General features: G+C 44.1%; 1 protein-coding gene across 1 annotated transcript in view; it reads right to left on the reverse strand.

Annotated features, from left to right (window-relative positions):
- Positions 1-22,656, reverse strand: part of SIM1 (SIM bHLH transcription factor 1) — a 75,565-nt gene that overhangs the window by 47,237 nt on the left and 5,672 nt on the right. The window contains exons 3-9 of the mRNA XM_033234692.1: positions 16,910-16,992; positions 13,429-13,518; positions 12,776-12,884; positions 12,548-12,633; positions 11,667-11,866; positions 11,333-11,439; positions 10,472-10,619 (exon numbers count right to left, since the gene is read on the reverse strand). Coding sequence (XP_033090583.1) covers positions 10,472-10,619; positions 11,333-11,439; positions 11,667-11,866; positions 12,548-12,633; positions 12,776-12,884; positions 13,429-13,518; positions 16,910-16,992 — 823 coding nt within the window. The remainder of the gene's footprint in view (positions 1-10,471; positions 10,620-11,332; positions 11,440-11,666; positions 11,867-12,547; positions 12,634-12,775; positions 12,885-13,428; positions 13,519-16,909; positions 16,993-22,656) is intronic.

Below are 22,656 nucleotides of genomic sequence, written 5' to 3' on the forward strand. Positions count from 1 at the left end.
ATTCTAGAGCCCAATCTCTTAACTAATATGCCATGTCATAGGATAAAATATTATGATATCTCATTTGATAGCATATTTTTCAAATAACTTGTAATGCATTGCTATGTTTTTCAGAGTCTGAAACATCCAACTAAGAAGCCTAAGGTTTAGACTGCATCATATTCTAATAACAACAGGATTATAATATCAAATGAGACCCTCTGACCCTGCAAATCTGGAACAAGCTATATAAGGACTTTGAACCTCCCTTTTCTCCAATCTTCTGGTGTTTGTCATCCTAATATATACCTCATATTTTCTTTCTGAAAATAATTTTTGAAATATACCCATCATATACTTGGTAGCACAGTGTATTCATTTCAATAAGATTTATATTCAGAATATTGATATCCCTAAAATTTTTTTTTTTTTTTTTTGAGTCGGAGTCTAACTCTGTCGCCCAGGCTGGAGTGCAGTGGCCGGATCTCAGCTCACTGCAAGCTCCGCCTCCCGGGTTCAGACCATTCTCCTGCCTCAGCCTCCCAAGTAGCTGGGACTACAGGCGCCCGCCACCTCGCCTGGCTAGTTTTTTTGTATTTTTTAGTAGAGACGGGGTTTCACCGTGTTAGCCAGGATGGTCTCGATCTCCTGACCTTGTGATCCGCCCGTCTCGGCCTCCCAAAGTGCTGGGATCACAGGCTTCAGCCACCGCGCCTGGCCAAAAAAATTTTAAATGGTTTTGTAGTCTAGATGCTAAAAAATAAATAAATAAATAAATAAAACAAAAACCATATTTATTACTAAAGCTGAGTGAACATTTTAATCATATATCAGTACCAATTTGGGAAAGGCAAGAGACTGTGCCTCCCTGGCACAAAGAAAGTGCTCCATAAATGCTGACGTTTCTCCCTCTGCATGGAAATCTCTGCTCCGTTTAGCCTATCAATGACAACAGTGAAAAACAGAGTGAGCCTGACCAAACTGCAGAAATCACCACATACAAAGAGCACAAAGCTTGGAGGTTTGTGTGTTGTGGGACTGGGGAAGGGACAGAAAATAAACACCTAAATTTGTGGGTTTGAGGATATAGAAAAAATAGTTTCCAGTCCTGATGAAATGCTCAATTCTGGAACCCTGTCTCTCACCTTGTACAAAATTCAACTCAAGACAGATCAAATACTTAAATCTAAAACATGAAATCATAAATTCTAGAAGATAACTTTGGAAAAACTCTTCTGAACGTGGATTTAGGCAAATAATTCATGGCTATGACCCCAAAAGCAAACGCAACAAAAATGAAAATAAATGGGACCTGATTAAACTAAAAAGCTTCTGCACTGCAAAAGAAACAATCAGCAGAATAAACAGACAACCCACAGATTGGAAGAAAATATTTGCAAACTATGCATATGACAAAGAACAAGTATTCAAAATCTACAAGGATCATCAACAAATCAACAAGGAAAAACAAATAATACCATCAAAAAGTAGACAAAGGACATAAATAGACATTTTGCAAAAGAAGATATACAAACAGCCAACAAACATATGAAGAAATGCTCGACATTACTGATCATCAGGGAAATACAAACTAAAACCCCAGTGAGATACCACCTTACACCTGCAAGAATGGCCATAATTTAAAACTCAAAAAGCAAAAGATATTGGTATAAATGTGGTAAAAAGGGAACACTTTCACACTACTGGTAGAAGTGTAAATTAGTATAACCACTATAGAAAACAGTATGGGAATTCCTTAAGGAACTAACAGTAGAACTACCATTTGATCCAGCAATCCCACTACTGGGTATCTACCCAAAGGAAAAGAAGGCATTTTATGAAAAACAAACATGCACATGCACATTTATAGCAGCCCAATTTGCAATTGCAAAGGTATGGAACTAATCTAAGTGCCCATCAACCAATAAGTGGATAAAGAAAATGTGGTATATATACACCATGGAATACCACTTAGTCATAAAGAGGAACGAAATAATGTCTTTTGCAGCAACTTGGTTGGAGCTGGAGGCCACTGTTCTAAGTGAAGTAACTCAGAAATGGAAAACCAAAGGTCATATGTTCTCACTTACAGGTAGGAGCTAAGCTATGAAGATGCAAAGGCATAAGAATGGTATAATGGACTTTGGGGCTTCCAGAGGAAAGGTTGTGTGGGGTAAGGAATAAAAGACTACATACATATTGACTACAGTGTACCCTGCTTGGGTGACAGATGCACTAAAATTTCATAAATCACCACTAAGGAATTTATCCATGTAACCAAAAACCACCTGTACCCCCAAAACTATTGAAATTTTAAAAAAGAAACATGCTCAGTTTCAGCAATGAAGTTCAAGGTGAAGAATGTAAAGAAAGAGAGAAAACCCAGCTTAGACAAGAGCACTGAGACCGTCACCGTTTGAATCTAATTTGAAGAGTGAAACTAACGATATTACAAGGAGTACTTACAGGAAAAGAACAACAAGACAAATATATATAGGTCACTGACCCATCTCAAAACACCCTACTTCTGCTTCCAACCCTTAACATTCCATCCTTTCCCTGATAGCTCCACTGTCACTTTGAGCTCCTTTGTATTCTGTGTCCTTAGCAAATGGTGCAAGTATACTATAACTTTGCAAACTGGGCTAATCTGACTTCTCAAAGATTTCAATGAAACCCTGCTATTTCACCAACTAAATTGTCAACTGCTTGAGAAATGCTAAGATTCCTACTTCATGTAATCATGCAACTAATCATTGCAATCTGCTATACTCCATGAAACACTGGTATACAGCCACACTCAGTCCATGCAGAACAATGAGGAATATACAAAAGGCTCCACTGAACACCATCAGAAATGTCAGTGTTTGATGTTTTATGCACATTAAATTATAACTACTAGCATTGGTAAAGTTGACAAAACATTGATTCCAACTAAATTACCCTAGATATTTGATTAGTTTCTTATGATCTCTTTTTCCATAAGAAACTAACCTATGTAAACACCTTCCACCCCCTCTAGCACAAAGAAGGTGCTCAGTAAATGCTGTGTTTTCTCCCTCCACATAGAAATCTCTACTCCCCTTAGAGTATCAAGACTACAGTGAAAAACAGGGTGAGCCTAACCAAACTGCAGAAATCACCACACACAAACAGCACAAAACTTGGAGGTTTGTGTGTTGAGGGACTGGGGAGGGAAGAGAAAATAAACACCTAAATTTTTGGATTTGAGGATATAGAAAGCCAAGTTAAGGAGAAAGCTAGTAATTCTCTTTCAAAGTATTTTAGTTGACATTACATAATTGGCAAGAGCTAATAAAAACAGCTAAGAAATTCTGAGCACCTGCTTTCTGTCAGATACTGTGCTATATTCTCTCTATATATTATCTCATTTAATCCTCCACAAATTCCCAAAAGGTGGGTACAAATGTCCCCATTTCACATAGGGGGCAACAGAGGGTCAAAGGGGTAGAGTGATATGCTCAAGGCCTCACAGCTACTATGTAGCCGAGTCTTCATTCTAACCCAGGCCCATCCGGCACTAAAGCCCATGCCTTTGTTTCACAGATTGCTTGGAAAATGATACTGTGGGTCTTTGTAAAAACAAAATCACAATCCTACTGCAATACCACTTTCTGGAGATGGCCCAGGCTCAGCCAGACCCCAGAACATTGTCAATGCCCTGCAAAGTAACTTCTTCTTTCAGTTTCAGTTCCATGATCACCAAGGAGGAGCCCTCTTCCCCGCCAGCTCCCTGTCCTTGGAATGCCAGAGGCAGGGGAAAGGGAGATGGAGTCGGAGAGTTTACTCCCTCAGGCAAGCCAGAATGTTAAATTCCTCTATTGACAGGCACTCAGGAATTCCAAGTTTCATCTAAACTCCAACCAATCCTTTTTGTGCATGAAGGTTTAATTATAGACACTAGCATTTCAACTCCAGTGAATTTTCTATGATCACCTGCTCATCTAGAAAGACATCATAGGCCAAGAACCGAGAAGGAAGTACTGGTTAAGGTGAAAGCAGTGGCAGCCTTTTACTAAATTATGAAGATGTGTATAATCCACCCCACCCCCTACCACACACACATCTTGTATCAAACATAACAGTGTTTCCCATGTGAGTAGACTAAGTCAGGAAACAAAAACATGTTTTTCTGGAGTTCAAGTAAAGCCTCCCTTGAATTTCTCCATCCATTCACAATCACATGTATGGGTCCCTGCCTTCAAATAAGGCAGTGATCCATGTTTTTCTACAATGTGAGTCAAAGATCAAAACCCTTTTTTCCCAACAGCCAGACTAAGAGAAAGCCAGAGGAAAGTAGACAGGCTGGTCATTTAGTACACACCCAGTGGCCTCGACCCGGGAACTAAAGTGAAACTCCTGTGAATCAGTGCCCTTCAGGTCAGGGCAACAACAGAGGAAGGACTGGAGGCCAGAGAGGCCTGGGGAGGGAGAAGTAGTTGGGTAGTGGCAGTGCGAAGGGGCCAGAGGATGGCACAGCAGCCCGAAGAATACTGGGAAGTTCTCTATCCCAGGCCTCTGAACAGAACCCCCAGGGCGCATCCCCTGCTACCATATATCCCCTCCATTCTCTCTCAAAGGCAGAAAAGGGCCAATTCCTTCCTCCCATCCCATCCCCATGGGGATGTACACACACCATGTAAGAAATACACCCCTGCCACAGCAGGCAATTTGCATCACATATGACTTGGTTTGCAAATCTACTGACATTTGGGTTAACTCTTTTGTTTAGCAAAAACATAAAATGTTAAATCTGGTTGCAGAAATAGAATAATTAGTAATAGCAATAATGTACTTGTGTAATCTAGAACCAAGCAATTCAGTAAAACACTAAAATGTTTGCAGGCTACATTTTCTTCTTACAAAATGAAAATGCCCTTAGTGAAACTTATGGGGGAAAAATGAGACATTCTTAATTGAATGTCATTGAGAAGACAGAACAGCTAAATTTTAGCTAGGAAAATGTCAATATCTGCACACACTTGTGAAGCAACCACAAAGAGGCAGTTTCTTAATCTTCCATCGTGAATTCAGATCAAAGCCTATCTTGAAGTTTTGTGGGCTGAACACTACAGGTCTCATTCATTCAAATCCATCCCTGTCTCTCAGACATCTTTCCTACAACCACCTTCCACTTCCACCCCTATACACAGAGAACAGCAGGATGCAGTAGGAGTGACACACCAGCTTTTAATTCTGGCTTCACTACTTACTCAGCATAACTGAGCCTCAGTTTCCACACCTAAAAATACGAAAAGCAATCTCTGACCCAACCACTGTGCAGAGCCATCAAAGAAGCAAGTCAGGTAACCAATGTGACAGCACGTTGAAACAGATATGCATTCAGTATTTGTTTAAAAAAATGCAAAGTCTCTAAGTTCATAAAAGATGAATTCAAAACCAAATACAGATCCTTTTGATAAAATACTATAATAAGGAAAAAGTGTATGAAGGATAAGATTATTTAAGTGAATATTTAACTGGTATTACGTATTTCAAAAGACACTAAATCTCCCAGCTCTTCCTTTTAACTAAGTGTTTTGGTAGTTATAAAATTAATATTAATACAAGTATGTCTTCAATTTGTTTTTATAATCATTAAGTTACATAAAAGATCATCTGAAAAGAAAATTGTAACTCTGATGTTCAATATTATCTTAGTAAAGACTAAACACAATTAAGGATCAAATCTAATTTATGGGTATACGTTAGTGCATGATTATTATTTTGGAAGATCAAAAGATTAAGTCTATACAAATGCTCCAGAGAGTAAATTATTTTATATTTTCTGTAGCTTGCTAAGTGAAAAGGAAATTTTATATTGTTTGTATTTATATTATTTGTAATATAAAAATGATTTTGCTAACCAGGAAAATAAATAACTATATATGTTAACTATATATGTTATTGGTCAAGTTGTTTTAAAGCATTCTCTAAAAACTCCTATAATAATAATAATGCATCACTGGTCTTTAAATAAGTAATTTTTTAAAATTTGAAAACCCAAATTAGCTCAGCACCAATAATGTACTTAAAAGAGGAAAGCAATATGAACATATTTTAATGTTTGCTACTTTATGACAAGGATATGTCAGGTTTTATACTTACAGAATATGTTAACATTTAAAATCCTTTTTAATTCTAAGAACTACAGTGGTTCTCATAATGGTAAATTGTTGTGGTTAACATACCATGGTATGCAAACAACAACAAAAAGTATGGGATCTGCAGTAATTATAATATAGAGACCCTTTTTATTTTCATTGACATGAAGGAAGTACTGTACCTCACCTTTGGTATTTGGCCTAACTTTTCTATGAATTCAAAAGGGGTATTTAGTAGACAGCAAATGTTACATACACTACTAATATAAATTGTCTCTCTTTGTTTTGCTTTTAGTAACACAGAAATAGAAATTTTCACACAGAAGACTACTTCCTCATATATGTTCAGTGAATCACTCTAAAACACCACGTGAGATTTTCTAGGAAAGCAATGTTCCATCCTAAATGTAGAAAACAAATAAGCAGAGAAGCTGTCTTTGCTAAGAAAAAGAAGTTGAGATGTTAAATCTGTCTGATTCCAAAATTTCCAAATTACTCACTAAATCTATTCTCTCTTTTACTTTCCAGACATAATATCAGAATTGTATTAGCTTGCAAGTTTTATTAGAAAGCTAGTTTAAAATACAGTATCATTTAGAACCTTCTATCCTACTAAAGTCTCCTCACAAAATATTACCTATCAATCAGCCTAATTGAGATCATACACCAATGAGTACTTGATGAACATTAGTGGCAGATTGTTTTTAATGGCACCAGTAAACTAGCTCTCAACTATATTTTTGCAAGCTCTACACACAATAATTTTTAACACTTTAAATGTGTCATCATAAATGGTACAGTGGCTATGTTGGAAAATGCTATTCAAGGATGAAGCACCATGATATCTGTAGCTTACTTTGAAGTGATTTAGCAGGAAAAAAAATACACATTAAAAATAAGCACACATATAGCTAGAGAGAGATGTAAAGCAAATATAGGAAAATAACAGTTGTTGGATGTAGATGAGGTGAATATGGATATTCATTTACTTCTCTTTCAACTTTTATATTTGTAAAGTTTACGTTTTAAAATATTTTTAAATAGGAATTTTATACTCTACTGGGTTATCTTTAGAAGTGGCAGAGTATTTCTTATTTTAAAAATATATGTAATCTAAAAACATAAATAGAACCAAGACTGTTAATTTTCTTAGAAATTGTTTTTCATAGTTTATTAAGTGTTCTATATTTTCAATTTTCTTTACATTAAAAACTAAAGCTTTCCATCTGAGCTGGTGATGAATAATTAATAATAGTAATTAAACTCAAGAAAACATGAATTCAAGAAAACTCACGTAGGTCTTTACATAGTATACTCCACATATTCTGGACTTTGCCCGACATCCTTGTTACTAGACACTAATTCCATTCACCTACCCTCTTGAAAATAACCAGAGAGTAAGGCTTGTCATACTTAACACTTATTTCAAAGCCTGAGGTACTCATAACTTATAAGAAAAATATTTTTTAAATGTGTAAAGTAAAGCTAACAGGGTATGTGTGTCTTACAGAAAATCATGAACTGTTTTGTTTTGTTTTGTTTTGTTTTGTTTTGTTTTGGAGCGAGGGTTTAATAAGAGCTATAGAAGCTTCACTGAACCTCGGAGACCCAGAAAAACTAAGGGAATTTTCAGAATTTAATCACAGTATCTTCTCACTCACCTCTCCAGATTTTCAGAACATATAGTGGGCATACAAAAGTCAGTAAAAAGCACCAAGGCATGTACCACCTGTCTCTAAAATCATCCAGTTTTCCTATATGCCCTGTTGTAACCACTTATTAAAACAAGGTTGTTAAATAAGTCTAATCATTGTTGCTTTTGTTAGATAATAACTTTTTTTCTAGGCATATTTTAACTTCAGCAATAAATCAGGAAATTAGAAAATCAATGAGCTTATGAATGTTGCCTCCACCAAAACATCACAACCTCATTTGACCAAGGCTTATTTAAAATCTCTACTTTCATGACATGAAAATCCCTTTAAAATATATGCTATTAAAGCATTTAAATTTGGAAAACATCTGGCATGTCAAACTATTTGGGAGCTTGTGGTTTTAAGTACTTTGTTTGAGGTGGTGTATTTAGAAAGAATTCACTTGTCATTCTCAGGCTTCATAGGGAAGTAGCCCTAAAAAACAAATGTATGTGGTAGTTCACTACAACCATGGAGAATCAATAGCCATCTATTTAATTTGCTAAGACAATGTAAATTAGTAACTTCCAGCCAGATGTGTGATATGCACATCAAACAAACTGCAACCTGTTCATTATGAAAATCCTGTCAACATACACAGAGCCACTTGATGACATTTCATCTAAAGCAATTTCCACATTTGCAGCCATAAAATTTGTCCTAAGAATTTTTATACAAGAAACTGAAGCTGCGACTCATGAAAGGGTAATCAATTTCAGCTTTTCATCTTGTGTGCTGTGTATATATGCTTCTGTGTGTTTATTTCCATTTTCATTCAGAGGTATAAAATGTTTTAACAATGTGCACCATGTTCTTTTTCCTTCTATTAATCATTTGTTTATCCTCATTACATCTTTTTAAATTTGATGTAAAGTTGATCATCTAATTCCACAGTTCGGAAGGAGTATGTAAAGTCAGGAATGACAGAATCAACAGAAGAAAAAATGTACACTTATCTACTGGAAAACAAAACAGAATATTTCAAAATGACTCCAAACATAAATTAAGTTTACCCATTGGGAGGTCTAACTTGCATTTGGATCATTTATATGGGTCTGTGTGACTATATACCCTGCTGTTTGATAAAAAATGATTACTAACCACAGGCACCCACCAGAGAACAGAGTGTATGTGTAATGCTTGTGATGTCTCAGACATACAAAGTACCTTCTTAAAGAATGTCCGTTTCCTTTCCATGGTAAGCAGATGTAATTTTTCACCCTTTAATACTACTGCTTCACAGAGTGTCCTATTTTATGAATTATGCTGTGCCATCCTCTCTTGCATTTATTTTAATAATATGAACAACTGTATTCATAAAATTGATGGTTTTGTTTCATGAAACCCAAAATATTGGTAAATTTTCTGTTTTGTATTAAAATACACAGCCTTCTTGATATTACAAGAATTGTATAATATTAACACTGTTTACTAAGATGAAAAAATTAAAAGATTATTCTTGTCAGCTACTATTCTTGAATGTTGAATCCTCATCTAAGCCAAATTCATTTTCTAAGTCTATTGAATTAAATTTTCTTATTAAACAAGACACAGAATAAATAGTCTTACTGCCAAGCATAATATTTCCAACTACTACGTTTTTAATTTGGCAATTTAAAACAACGTGAAACGAATCTAGTCCTCATCACCTATAGTATAGTCTGATTCCAAATAGCACCCCTTCACCAACTTCCTAATGTCTAAATAGCATTCTACTAAGTGCCTGGTGTGTCAACACTTCCAACTTCCAAAGTAAACAACCTATGAGATTCCCTAAAATCACAAGAATTTCAACTTCTACCAAAAAAAGCGTGGGGGGAGCGCAACTGCACACACAAAAGAGCTCTTCATAAAGGCTTCAACCCTAAGCAACTGGACTTTCACAAACATTATACAGAACATGCTTTCTTCACCAGCCACACACCAGGCCACGTGATCAACCTGCAGCGCCACAATGGCAACCAGAAACTATTATTGTTTCTAGAAAGAATAAGACTGAAATGCAGGCCTCTGCAGCCTCCCTGTCAGTCGCGCCCGCAGGTGGCACCCAGAGCTCCGCTCCTCACTCCTCACTCAGTGAAGCAATTACACCCCGCGCGGGGCCTGGGCACCGGCCAAGACTTGCAGCGTTCGCTGGGGTCCCTTAGCTTTCTGCGAGTTAAAGTCAGATCCTCCTGGTCACTTAAGCCCCCTTTGTGGTTCAGGGGGAAAACCACTCTCTCAGAACTCTTAACTTTGATTGGAGACTCTGGTTAAAATTAAGAACTTCAAACCCCAGATTTGAAAAAATGAAACAGATGTCCTGTTTGTTAACGATAAATGCCTCCGTACGTCGGATCCTTTCCTCTCTCTCTCTTTTTTCTTTCTGCCGCATTAAGTTTTATTTAATGCAGAGTTCGCTTAAAAGGTTAAGAGAGAAAAAGAATGAGAAGAAAGCAAATATGGACTGTGATGGGAAAACTCCTAAATCTTTCTCTAGAATATGACGAAGAAAGCCTCTTCAAAAAGCTGAAAGTGTTCGACCTGCCTCCTCTTGGCGCAGCCAGCACTCGAGGGTCAAAACGCCATTTCCAGTGGCCCGAGCCCAGTCTAACCCGGCTGTGCCGCCACCCGCACTCTCGCCGAGAGCAGGGTCGCCTGGAGTGGGTGAAGGGGTCTCAGTCTTGCACTCACGTGAGGACATAGTTGACGCTGACGATACAGTGTGGCCTGGAGGAGCGGCTGTTGTGCACGATGGTCGCGTAGCTCTGCACCCACACCCAGCCTCCGTGTTTCGCCAGGAACCTGTAGTACTTGGTGGTCACCTGTCCCTTCACCAGCACTGACGGAGAGACAGGAGGCAGATGGTGGTGAACCAGCCTGGTCGGGACTAGTCCCAAATGCAATCCCTGATGGTGAGAATTGAGGGCCCGCTGTGGGCCGTAATAACCGCACCAGGCAGGAAAGGGAGAGGACAGGCAAATTCCCAAAGAATTGATTGTCCTGTTATATTGCATCGAGCCCTCCGGTCACCCTTATAGGGATGATACCGGGGTGACCAGGTGTCTTCACCATTAGCACAGGGGGGAACACTTATGGTTAGGGGGTTTCCTACAGATTCGCTTTTCTAACTACGAAAGTAAAGCTCTGGGCAGCTGAACTCTGGAGCTCATGTTCCCTGCCCGGGAGATTACGCGCAAAGCAACGCTGTATCAAAAGCCAGGCGAGTCAACGCAAGTGAGTTCCAGCCTTGGTTTTTGTTCATCTTTAGTGTGGTTCGCAGATGGGAAAAAAATACCAATAGGAGAATAATATACCTTCGCGTGGGGGGAGGGGGACGGATTTCTCCCAGAAATGCTTCTTCCGCCTGTATTAGCGGCCCGCGGATGTTAGAGAATTAGATGGGCCCAGTGTCAGAGCAGCCCCTCAGGAGGCCTCACACACCACCACCAACCTCCCTGGGCTCCCACCTGTCCCCTTAAATCGTGGCTCCCCCACCCCCTAACCAGGGGAAGCGCCAAGTTTGCCTGGGTACGGGGCAGGGTGGCGCCTTACGCAAGTGGTGCGCGCAGCGCAGGTGGAAGGTGTCGCAGCCGTGCACATGGTGGTACAGGGTCTTCTCAATCAGGTCCTGAGGTTCGTACCCCGTCAGCTCCGCCACCCTGAGGAGAGCAATCCCTGCAGGATGAGTGCAGGTGGGGGTGCAGGGATACCCCTCAAAACACACCCTCGACAGCCCTCTGAGACCTAGCTGTCCGCCCTCACTTTCCAGGGACGGTTCGGTCGCCTCATCTGCAAAATGGGCTCATAGGATACATGGAAAGCTCTCAGTCACTAAGCAGGGCCGCCCTCAGGCTAAGGGAAGCCCTTTCCGACCCTGCCCACCCACCTGGAGTCCAGAAAGATGAGCTTCATGTCCAGGCTGGCGCGGAACATAAACATATTGCTGTGTAGCTTGATCTCCGTGACCGCGCTGGGAGGCAGCGAGTGGCCCACGGCCACCAGGCCCACGTTTTGGTAGCAGCCATCGAAGGGGGACATGTCCAGGCTGTACTGGCGGATCTTCAAGTAGCCGCTGCAGTGGATGACCTGAGGCAGAGGGAGAGGGAGGGAGACTCAGCCACAGTCAGGAAGAGCCCCCAAAAGGTGGAGAAAGGGTTGAAACATGTTGAAACTCGACTCAGCCACGAACGCTGTGCTGACCACGCCTATGCACTAAGGAATCCAAAGTTATTGGTGCTCTAAGGTGTCTTAAGAAAGTGACTGCACAGCCACACTGAACTCACCTGGGAGCGCATAAAAAATGTAGAGGCTTGGCCCCACCAACCCTAACGCATCTGAATAGCGAAGTAGGGCCCTGAAACCTGCTGACGTTCAAGGACATTCAAAGTGAGACCCATATCTTCGAACTAAAGCTCTGGTTTCTAACCTTTTATGTAATGCTATGCATAAACTCTTAGGGATCCACCAAAGTTACCCGCCCCTTCAGAGGCATTACGAACCCTTAAGGCCCATCTCTACAGGTCACAAGTTCATAGCCACCAAGGCCATCCAGTATTGGCACCCAGTTAGACTTTGTCTTTAAGCATAGTCCCCAGGTGTTCACAAAGTTCCGCGGCCCTCGTGGAGAGTCCTGGCCTGCGGCTCCTCGACTCAAGCTGGGGGCGCCCTCGCGGGTAGTCCTATGGGTGGGGACATTCCTCCCACCCGCACGCGCCTCGCTTCCTGCCGCCTCTGACTCCACCCGGAGCGGATCTTCCAGCTACGCACCTTGTAGCCGCCACAGGTGAGGCCGGCGTTACGCTTGGCCAAGACGCACTTCATCCTCAGGAAGAAGGAGCGCTCGATCTCATACTCTGGGAGAGAGAAACGGAGGGAAGCTCAGGACGTGTGATACCAGCGGCGTGGGACGGCAAGCGTCTCTGCCACGACTAATTGGGGGAAAATCACAAACGGACTGCGATGGGCCTGAGCATCGCAGGCACGTGTCTACCTTACCCTGCACGAAGTGAGAGTGGTAGGGCTGATGGGCGGTGAGCACCGCCGTCATCTCGTCGTGGTCTGCCGGGTGAATGTATTCATAAATGCTGTTTCCGGTCAGCTCTACCTGTAAAGAGGAGGATGTTGCCGCCCCGGTGGCGGTGGAATGCCTGGTGAAGGGACTGAAAGATTAGGCCACCGGAGCTGCAGGACCATGAGGACAGCAGCCAGAATTCTGGATTCGGCCCTGAGTTCTAATGCCAGCTCTGCTTCTTGCTACCTGTTGCAGCCTATCTAAGATTCCACTTCCTTGTCTATATAATAATAAAAATAGCAGTAATAATGATAATAATAATAGCTGTAATAGTAGTAGTAGCAACAGCAGCAGCAGCTCCCTGGCAAAGTTCTGATAAAGATATCATGAAATAAGTATGTAACCTCCTCTCATGTTTTCTGGCTTACCACAGGGACTCAAAAAAGTAGCCATTGCTTGGGCCTAGGGTGGAAGGTAAAGGAGAAGGGAAGTGGAGAAATGGAGAGACTCAGACCCATTTAAGAGTCTTCCTGCCAGCTGTGAGATGTCCAGCTCCAGGTTTAGAGAAGTACACCCAACCCCCAACCCAGCCCTGGCTGTAAACACTGCAGGTGGGACATGTGAACCACTCACCTACCTGAGAAAGACCCAAGTGGACTGAGGCTGTCTCTGAGATGTACATGATCTTCCCATCTGGGGCTACCACGAAGATGAAGCCATCCAGGGTCTAGGGAGGCAGAAACAGAGAGAATAGAGAGCCCTCTGGGCCATCTGGAGAAATGGGAGCAGGAGGACAGAAGTTAGTGACTTTCAGCCAAAAGTGTAGAGAGATGGAGTGGAGCAGATCTGGCAGGAAACAGGGCATAGAAAACTAGCCACATGAGCCCCTTTTGTTCATTCTAAATTTGTAAACATCTGGGGCATGCAGCCCAATGGGAAAGATCCAGAGTAATTGGTGGACAAGGCTAATGCCCTGTAAGACTCAGATCCACTGAAATGAACAAAGAAAATACATCCATAAAACACACACACTCTCTCTCTCTCTCACACACACACACACACACACACACACACACACAGTTCTAGGGCGGAAAATCACAGCCTACGTGTTCTATAATGGAAAGAGTAATAGCAGGGCTTGGGAATAGTCATGTAGTAGGCATTGGTTGGTCAATATGGAAGGGCTGGCAGTCTAAAGTTTGTAGGCAGAAGAAAGCTGGCCAGTGACTCTGGAAAGAGTCCAGGAGAGGCGGCGTTTAGGAGATGAGAGGTTTAACAAGGAGCAAGTCCATAGAGTAGTGCCATAGGATGTATGTGTGTGTAAGTTTACACTGATACATCAAACTGACAGGCTCTCCATGAAGGAAAGTCTTAAGATTTTCACAGTCTCTATCTCTGTGAATAAGGCCTTAGTCCAGGCAGAGACAAGATGAGTCAGACCCTGCTCTCAAGGAGCAGGAAGTCCAGCAGGGGCAACTGGCCTGAAGACAGATATAATGACGACACAGCTGAACAGACAGTGCTGAATAGGCAAGCGGCCCAGAGCCTGAATGACCAGAGGCCTGGGGGACAATCAGGCCTTAGAGGAGCTGATGTTTGAGCAGAACCTTGAACAGAAGCTTGGACTGGAGAAGAGAGAAAGAACATTCTAGGCAGAAGGAATGAAGTGACTAAGTCTGCTGAGTCTGGGGATAGGACCAACCTAGTGTATTCTGAGGTGATGAATTTGGTGAACCAGAGATGGCAAAGGAGCTACACCTGCAATAGATTTTGGAGCTTGAAATGTCAACTTGAGAAACCCGGAGTTGCTCTGTAAGCACTAGAGTTCTAACAGAGGTTTCTAAGCAGAAGAATAGCATGCTTAGATGTGGCATTTGTTTAATTTCATTTTGTTTGGCAGAATGAAGACAGTGATCTGAAGAGGAAGTGGAGGGGAAGAGCAGATCAGAGAAGGCAGCTGCAGCAGAGATGGTCAAGCCTGAAATGGGGCATTCAGAAGGGAAATATACAAAGGCGAGAATCTAATTCAAAGATGTTTCTGGATATGGACTTCATTGGTGGCAGAGAGAGGTTTACTTCAAGGTTTCAGCGAAGGCACTAAGCAGAAGGTGGCATTAATAACCAAGATTTAGTGAGATTTTGTATGAGTAGAATTCTGGGGGAGGGAGATAATGCATCCTTGTTTTGGAGATGCTAAACTTCAAGTGTATGCAGATTTCCATTTAGATGTGTCCAGTTTGCAGTAGGAAACAGAAATCTGGAGTTCAGGAGGAGAGTCTAGACTAGAGAAACCAGTTGGTTTCATATGGAGAAAGGAGTTGAGAGGCTGATGTTGGGTGAGATTACCTGGGTGGCCTTGAAGCTGTGACAGGAGAAATAGAGCTAAACCCTTGGGGAAATTACAGAATTTGCAGGCCGACCAGTGGCGGCAAAATCAAAAGGGAGCAGGCAGAGAGAGAGAGAAGAATCTGGGAAATAGTGCTATTTTAGAAACTGAGGAAAGGAGACAATGTTAAATAATCAGTGTCACCTCCTTCAAGTCTTAGTCCAAATGTCACCTTCTCAGTGAGGCCCTCTACAACCATCTCTTATTTTAAAAGGCACTACTCTTTCTTCCTCTCCTCTTTATTTTTCTCCATGGCACCTATACCACTTGGTACACTACACAGTGTACCTACGTGGGCTTGTAAAACTGCTCTCCTTAGAATGTAAACTCCATGAGAGCAGGGCTTTCCATCTGGCCTGCAATTGTCCCCCCTAAGTTTGCGGAATGAGCAAGCTCTGTTAGGATAAGAGATGAGCATCTAATTCTTGCTGTCAAAATGTGGTGAAGCCAGTGAAGAGCATGATGGGTGGGAGAGATGCCAAACTGCAGGGATGTGGGAATGAATTGGGGGGGGCATTGAATTGGGAATGTAAGTCAGTCCTGCCAGAAATGTGGGGTGAAGAAGAGGAAATAAATTGGCAAGAGCTAGAAAGTGTCAAGGACAGTTTGGATTTTGTTTTCTTGTTTATGTTTCTGAGGAAAATTAGTTGGAAATATGAAAATATTAGGGGAAGGACACAGGGAAATTTGATAGAAGATGCCTTAGAGTTAAGTGCCTTTCTAGATAAATTCAAAGGTGTGAAGGCCAGGTCAGTGAGAGAATGCTTGCCCAAGCCCTTTCTTTGTCCCATGAAACTAAAATCTCCTTGGTGTCTTGGAAGGAGAAAGGTATAGGGTAGTGGTAGGAAAAGGAGCTCCTGTCAAGAGATGCCACTTATGCCAGCCCACAGGGAAAACTTGCTTAAATTCCCCAAATGCTGCTTATGTTCAAGGCCCCCAGGGGAAGTAGCTCCCAGTGGGCTTGAATAATAATAATGATGATGTTGCAGGGTTGGGACAAATGCAAAATCTAAAAATGCCACCAGGGTTTTGCAATTTAAAATATTTGTTCTGTGACTTAAGTAGGCAAAGAGCAATTTAAAACTGTGAGCACTACATACCACAAGGTAATGGGAGCCTAGCATTGGTTAGACTCATTATCTGGGGGTGTGTATGTGCTTAAGCAAAGTCCTGCACTCAGCCTGGGCTGGCTTGGAATGAAGGGGAATAGGAAGAGAAGAGGGAACCTGGGCACTACAGGGAGATAAAACCAGTTGCAGATGTAGCTGAATTGGAAAGGTGTGGGCTTAAAGCACTGAGAGGTATTTTTACCAGATTCCTGTTATTTCCTTTGGAAATTCTTTATTTGGGATGGTTCTGTGGCCTTGCCTCTTCTTCCTGATCTGGGGTGTTCCAATTCTCTCAGCCCGATGGAGACAAATGGTGCCCCCTCCCTCGGTTAGGTCGCTCTGATGGGGCCTCGTTGGGCTACCTTCCAAACCCAGCTTCTCACTTGTCTACCTTGCCTCTCTCTCAACCTCTTGAGGCATCATCTGCAAAAGCTAAAATTTTACTTTGCAGCAGCTATTGGGCTCTGAGAGGGCCCCGTGCAATCCAGATCCCTGTTTTTTGTTTTGTTTTGTTTTTGTTTGTTCGGTTTTGTTTTGTTTCTCTGAGAAACTAAAAGCCCAACTCAGGGCCAGACACTCAGACCCTCAAAGCTTATGTGCCACCGGAAGACCTGCACCTGTACCTGGAGCAGATGGGAGCCCAGTTCTCGGCCAACGTTGTCCAGGGGGCTGGTCCGACTCGAGTGGCCCCACGCCTCGCCGAGCCCTGTGGAGACACAGAAACATCCTGTAGCCACTGAATCCGGACCTGGCAGGCAGTTTGGGACCAAGTCCCGCGACTGTATTACCCGAGCAAGCACCGGCCCTTTGACTGGATACCATAGGGGATCCCTCTCAATGTGGACAGCGGAGGATGGGAGAGTGTACATTTCAGTCCGTCCTCTCAGTTTCTCAGCAGAGGTTAGATTTCCTCTTCTAAACTAGACCTGGTTTCTCAGGGAGGGCTGGGCCCAGGCCAAGGGCCCCCTGGCAGGACTCCAAGTGGCCCAGGCTCGGAAAAAGTCTCCAACATTGCACCCCACCGATAACTTTCGTGTAGGTTCACTAGTGTGTTTACGGGGGTAAGGGCACTCTGCTTCTCGCCTAAAGTTTTCATCGTCATCCTTTTCCCGGGGCCGAGCTTGTCCTGACACCCAGCGAAAGCCACTGCCAGCCCACAGCGACCTGAGACTACCGGCCAGGTCCAACCGGTCCCTGGCGGGCTTTCTGATTGGCTGCGGGGCTTCTAGCCACTCTCCTCCCCTTGGCCTCTGGCTTTAATCCCCTTCGGAAAAATTAGTTCCCTGGCGGATGATTTTCAGCCTGAAGTCTACCAGCATCACTGCTCAATCCATCTTCCTATTCCTTTCCCCTCCTAGCCCTCTGCCTTACACACAACTCATGCCCCCTACCCACCCCCCTACCACTAAAACCCGCATGGGCTTTTTCTGAAGTCAGTTACTTTGGGGTGCTAACAACCTTTTTGTAATGTTTTCGTTCTGTTCTCGAATTGAGACTCATTCAACTTTTCTACGTTCCACATACTGTATTCTATTAACAAAGACCATCTCTTTCTCTCCTTGGTGTTTCCCCGTTAAGATCTTTGGAGGCTTTGCTGCAAACTTTCTCTGGTGATGCCTAAAAAAATAAAACGCTCAGGACTCTTGTGGCCGATTTTTAAAAATTTAATATGGAGTATGCTAGAGTACCCTTTTGTGGAAAAAAAAAAAAAAAGAAGGCAAAAAAATAAAAAACTTTTGAAGGCCTGTGTTAAGCTATTTATGGGTGTTATCTTTTTAATAGTGCTGCTGCTAAAATTATTTTAACTAGGTAGTTAAATCCTTTTATTCTTACACCATTAAACAAAGTTTAACATGATCTCCCAAACCCCACCCCTCAGAAAGGTGATTTACTGCGTTAAGGAGCAAATCACCAAGAAGTACACAATGATGAACACTCGCCTTGTAATATGAGGTTGGGGGCAGATCTTTCAAAATAAAACATGGAGTTGGATTTTTAAAAGGTGTTGACTAGGAGCTGTTTCCTAAGCAAGCGATCAAAGCCTTGGTAATGAGGAACCGTGAGCGCCCCTTAAACTCAAATCCGGTCTTTCTGGGTGTTTGCACATCTAAATAAATCTAACGATTTCCCCACCACTCTGCAAACACTGATGCTCCCCGCCCGCACTCGGGACTCCTCTACCTCTCTGGCTCCCGGTCAACTCCTCCCGACTCTTTAGCCCGGCCCAGCTTTCCTCCCTGGAGTGACTCCACTGCCCTGGTCCCTGGGGTCCTCCTGGACCGTTCTGGGAGGGCCTCCCGCCACAGCCACCTGTACACACCCCTTCGCCTTCTCACATTTTTCGCTCTTCCCGTTTCAGCCAACCTATTCTTCGTTTCTGTCACGACCTACTTTTTTCTTTTTAAATCCCGACTCAGACATACCCACTCAGAAGGAGTGGCAGGAGGGACTGGCTGCGGAGGCCACACGGGGGAAAGGAGAAAGGACCCTGTCGGGAAAGCCGAGGACGCCGGCGACGCTGGCCTTTGGGCGCTCTGGGGCCTACGGAGGCCTTAAACCCCAAAGCTTGGCGGGGACGAAGGGCCGGGGCACTCGGGCTAGCCCAGAGCGGGCGGAGACTGCGTTGCGACTGGGAACAGGTCTCGCGCGGCTCCCGGAAGGGTATGAAGCCTGCGCTGAAGGCCAACAAAACGTCTTCAGACTAACATTTTGAGGGTCTCCCAAAGGGGCTGGAAGACACCCAAAGCGGCCTCCCAACTAGAATGATATGAAAATCCCCCCAGGCTGGGCTCGGGATAAATACTCGTTCTGAACTCCCGGTGCCAGCTTAGGCTGTTTGTTTCGGGTTTCGGCCTCATTAGTATGCGCCTACGAGGGAAAATAAGACTTCCCCACTGGTTAATAAACAACCTGTCCCGCACAGGTTAACAGGAGCCTTCCTCGCCCTCTCCTGCCCCACCCCCGCCACCTTTTAAGGAACCTTTTGCTTTCCCAGAGGCTTGCCTTTTCTTTCTGTTACCCGTAGAAATCTCACGATTGTGTCTGGGTTAATGTTTTATAAAGGACTGGCTACTCTCGTCTACCTGCCGGGCTTTCCCGATCTAATATCGAGGGAACCTCCCCAAGTCCTAGTAAGGGGTCCCCCCTCCCTAAAGTCTCGAAGTGGGGTAGAGACCTCCTCCCTGGACCCCCTCGCCTCCTGCCTTCGTTGACGCGCTCTGGCAAACCCAATTTCAGTTGGCCAGGGGGTAAGCTGAGATTTCGTTTCTGCACTTGACCTACCGCAGAAAATTCGCAAATCCTTTGATTGTCTGTTTAAAATGAGGAGGAAACCAGCTCCCTTTGCGGCGGGATTACAGTGGGAACAAGATCTAAAGATTCTCTTGTAATTCGGTGAGGCCGAGGGAACGGGGTTTTGCAAAGGAGAAAAGGAGCTCTGTGAGGGAGGCGATAACTAAATCGGGTTTTAGACAAAAGGATTTTCCCCAGCTAAAGTGGCCGAAGACAAAGGAAAACAGAATCTATTTTGGAAGATTTCCAAGATATGCCACATTAACCTTAGCTGATAAATTTTGCTTCTCCCAGGCCCCCCTCTTCCCTTAAAGTCTGGTTTATCATATTTACATAAGTAGCATTAGAAGGGATGTATCTATTATGGATCTAAAGGGCTAGCTCACATTTCCTGTGAAACCCAGGCAAGTTTCACTGTTGCTTTACCCTCCATTCTCGGTTGAGCCATTTCCATTTAAATACCCCCTGACCCAAGGATTACCTCAATGGACTGACTGCACGGGTTTTGTAATTTCCTGAAAATGAGATTTCGATTTATAAAACAAGAAACCAATTAGTAACCAAATGAGGCGAAGTAGATCCACTAAAATTGACCTAATCCCACAGGCACCATTTAGGCCCGTTCTTGGCGAATGAATGATGAGCCTCAGTCTAGCGTGAGCTCAAAGCATCATCCAGCTGTGTTATTGCAAGCAGCAAAAATAAATTGATAGAGCTTTTCCTTCGGAATGAATTTCATACCCTTGACAAAATATAGATTACAGACCCGGCATCATCACCGCCTTCACTTAGACAGGAAAAGGAGGAAGAGAAGAGTGTGTTCTGTTCTTTTAAAATTTTTCTTTATTTTAATAAATAAACGCTACATCTCAATAGAAATGTATCCTCCTTGCAGTCCTTCCCAGGAACCTTCACCTCCCCAACTAATTGAGGTGCATTTTAGGCAATGGAGGAGGGTGGACCGAGGCGCTGTTTCATGACCTGACCACGACTTGGTGACTGAGGAGGGGAAAGCCCTCTGAGGTCGAGGCCACTGCGGTTTCTGAACAACTTGTCTCAACCAACTGAGTGTCCCTTGAGAGTGCGTAGGAGAGTCTGGTCCGGGGGTGGGGAGTAATCCTAAAAACCCCAAATCCCATGTATCCTTCCGGGCCTGCGCATCCTCGCTAAATGCGTACTGTCCAAGTCTTCCCCGGGCTGAGGCGTTGAGTGGCCTTTGTGTTCAGCCTCCGGGCGCCTCCGCGGCCGGGCTCTTTAGAGAAAAAAAGTGACTGCAAATGGGTGCTACCAGTCCGAACCAAGCTCCTGGAGCAGTCACTGGCAGGAGGCCGCTTCACGCACCAAGGCGCACCCGACCCCACCTCTGGCGCTGCTGCCCCCCTCTGCCTGCGGCCTTCTACGGCCAAGGGGCCTGTTTGGTTGACCTGAGGGCATAGCCGAGCGCGCCGGGCCAGGTCTTGTTGCACTCAGCAGCCTGGACCCCACACTGTGTGCCTGCACTCGGCAGTGCCCTGATCTCTCCTGCCTGCGGATCCCGGTTCAGAGACACCGCGGCCGCGCCCAGGGAATCCACTAATGTTACTGTAAATGTGGGGTGGAGGCCTAAGGTCACAGCGCTGACTCTCTCTCTCTCTCTCTCTCTCTCTCTCTCTCTCTCTCGCTCTCTCTCCCTCCGCCTTCGCGGAGCTCCAGCCCCGGAATTTGGGTTTCTCATAGGGATAGAGCCTGCGGGCCAACCTGGCTGCCCGAATTGGAGTCAGCCGCCAAAAGACTGCAGAAACCCAAGGAGGGCGGGGTTCGGTCAGACTAAAACTGGGGGCGAAATTAATGCAGCGTTCACGAGACAGTCCTGCGTGACGGCCGAAAAACGTCAACCGATGTCACCCTGCGACTCCGTGTCTTCTAATGCGGCCCAGCTTTGGCGATGCCACCTCCCTAGAGGCCCGCGCTGGCGTGGCCAAGCCCAAAGTCGCAGGCGAATCCACTTCGGTTCTACTTGGCTCAGGGACTCGGACGATGGCACCTAACCCGCCTTCCCGGGAACTGCCCAGACTGGATCTGGACCTAAGATTTAGACGACTGCTTGCCCTTCGGGAGCAGTGGCCGGGACGGTAGGAGGGGCTGCTGGCACACATCTGCTCCAGAGGGACTTCTGATCCGGGCAGGGGGTGGCACCTGGGCCGGCCTGGGGAGTGAGGAGACTCTGTGCTGAGACCATGAGCTAGGCCTTTGGCTGGGGCCATCGCAGACAGAGGATGCGACACATCGCGCAGACCTGGCTGACTGCGTGCTTTGGACGGTGCGGGAGGCGCGACGGGGGCCTGGACATAATTGTCCCCTGTCGGCCCCGAGCCGCCGAGGCCGAGTGACAAGGTGCAGGAACCGCCTATTCAGTGGGGCTGCCTGCGGAAGGAAGTTTACTCTGCTGTGGACACTGTTTTAGCACTTTCAGAGTAGCAGGACCATTTCTAAATAATTGAGGTTCCCCTTCCTCCACACAAAATTTTAAAATTTCACGGCTCAGAGACTAGCAATAGGTGGCCCATTAAAATCATTAGATGTTAGCAAGGTACAAGCCTCATTTTCCTGCGAAATACCTGGTGGTACGGAGAAATGCGGTGAGAATCTATGGGCTCTCATTCTGTGTACACATTTGGGTCTGTAAAAGCTGGAAGCTGCCACGATTTCTTAGAACTGGACAACAACTCCCCTAGAAATTAGATTTGTCCTTTAGAAATTCAGCCTTGTTTTATCATTAGATGAGTGACTGCACCCTGCTTGAAAGCATCCCACAATAGCTTATAATACCTGTTTTTGTTGTTGTTGTTTTTATTAGTGATCTCTCCCTTAAAATAAAAAAGTGTCCTTTTTTATTGATCTGATCTACAATTTCTAGCACATAAATCCGCCTTGCAAATGCTATGCACGGAGTTTAGTTCTGCACTCCACATTTTAAGTCAACATCAAAACTGGAATTAAACACAGAAAACCAGCACGGAGCGTAAACTGTGCTTAAAGGCCTTTAAATGAGAAAAACTTCTGTAAGAAAATAAACATGGAAACCTAATGCTCAATCATT

This window comes from Trachypithecus francoisi, unplaced genomic scaffold, assembly GCF_009764315.1.
Source record: "Trachypithecus francoisi isolate TF-2019V2 unplaced genomic scaffold, Tfra_2.0 Lachesis_group15, whole genome shotgun sequence".
NCBI lineage: Eukaryota > Metazoa > Chordata > Mammalia > Primates > Cercopithecidae > Trachypithecus > Trachypithecus francoisi.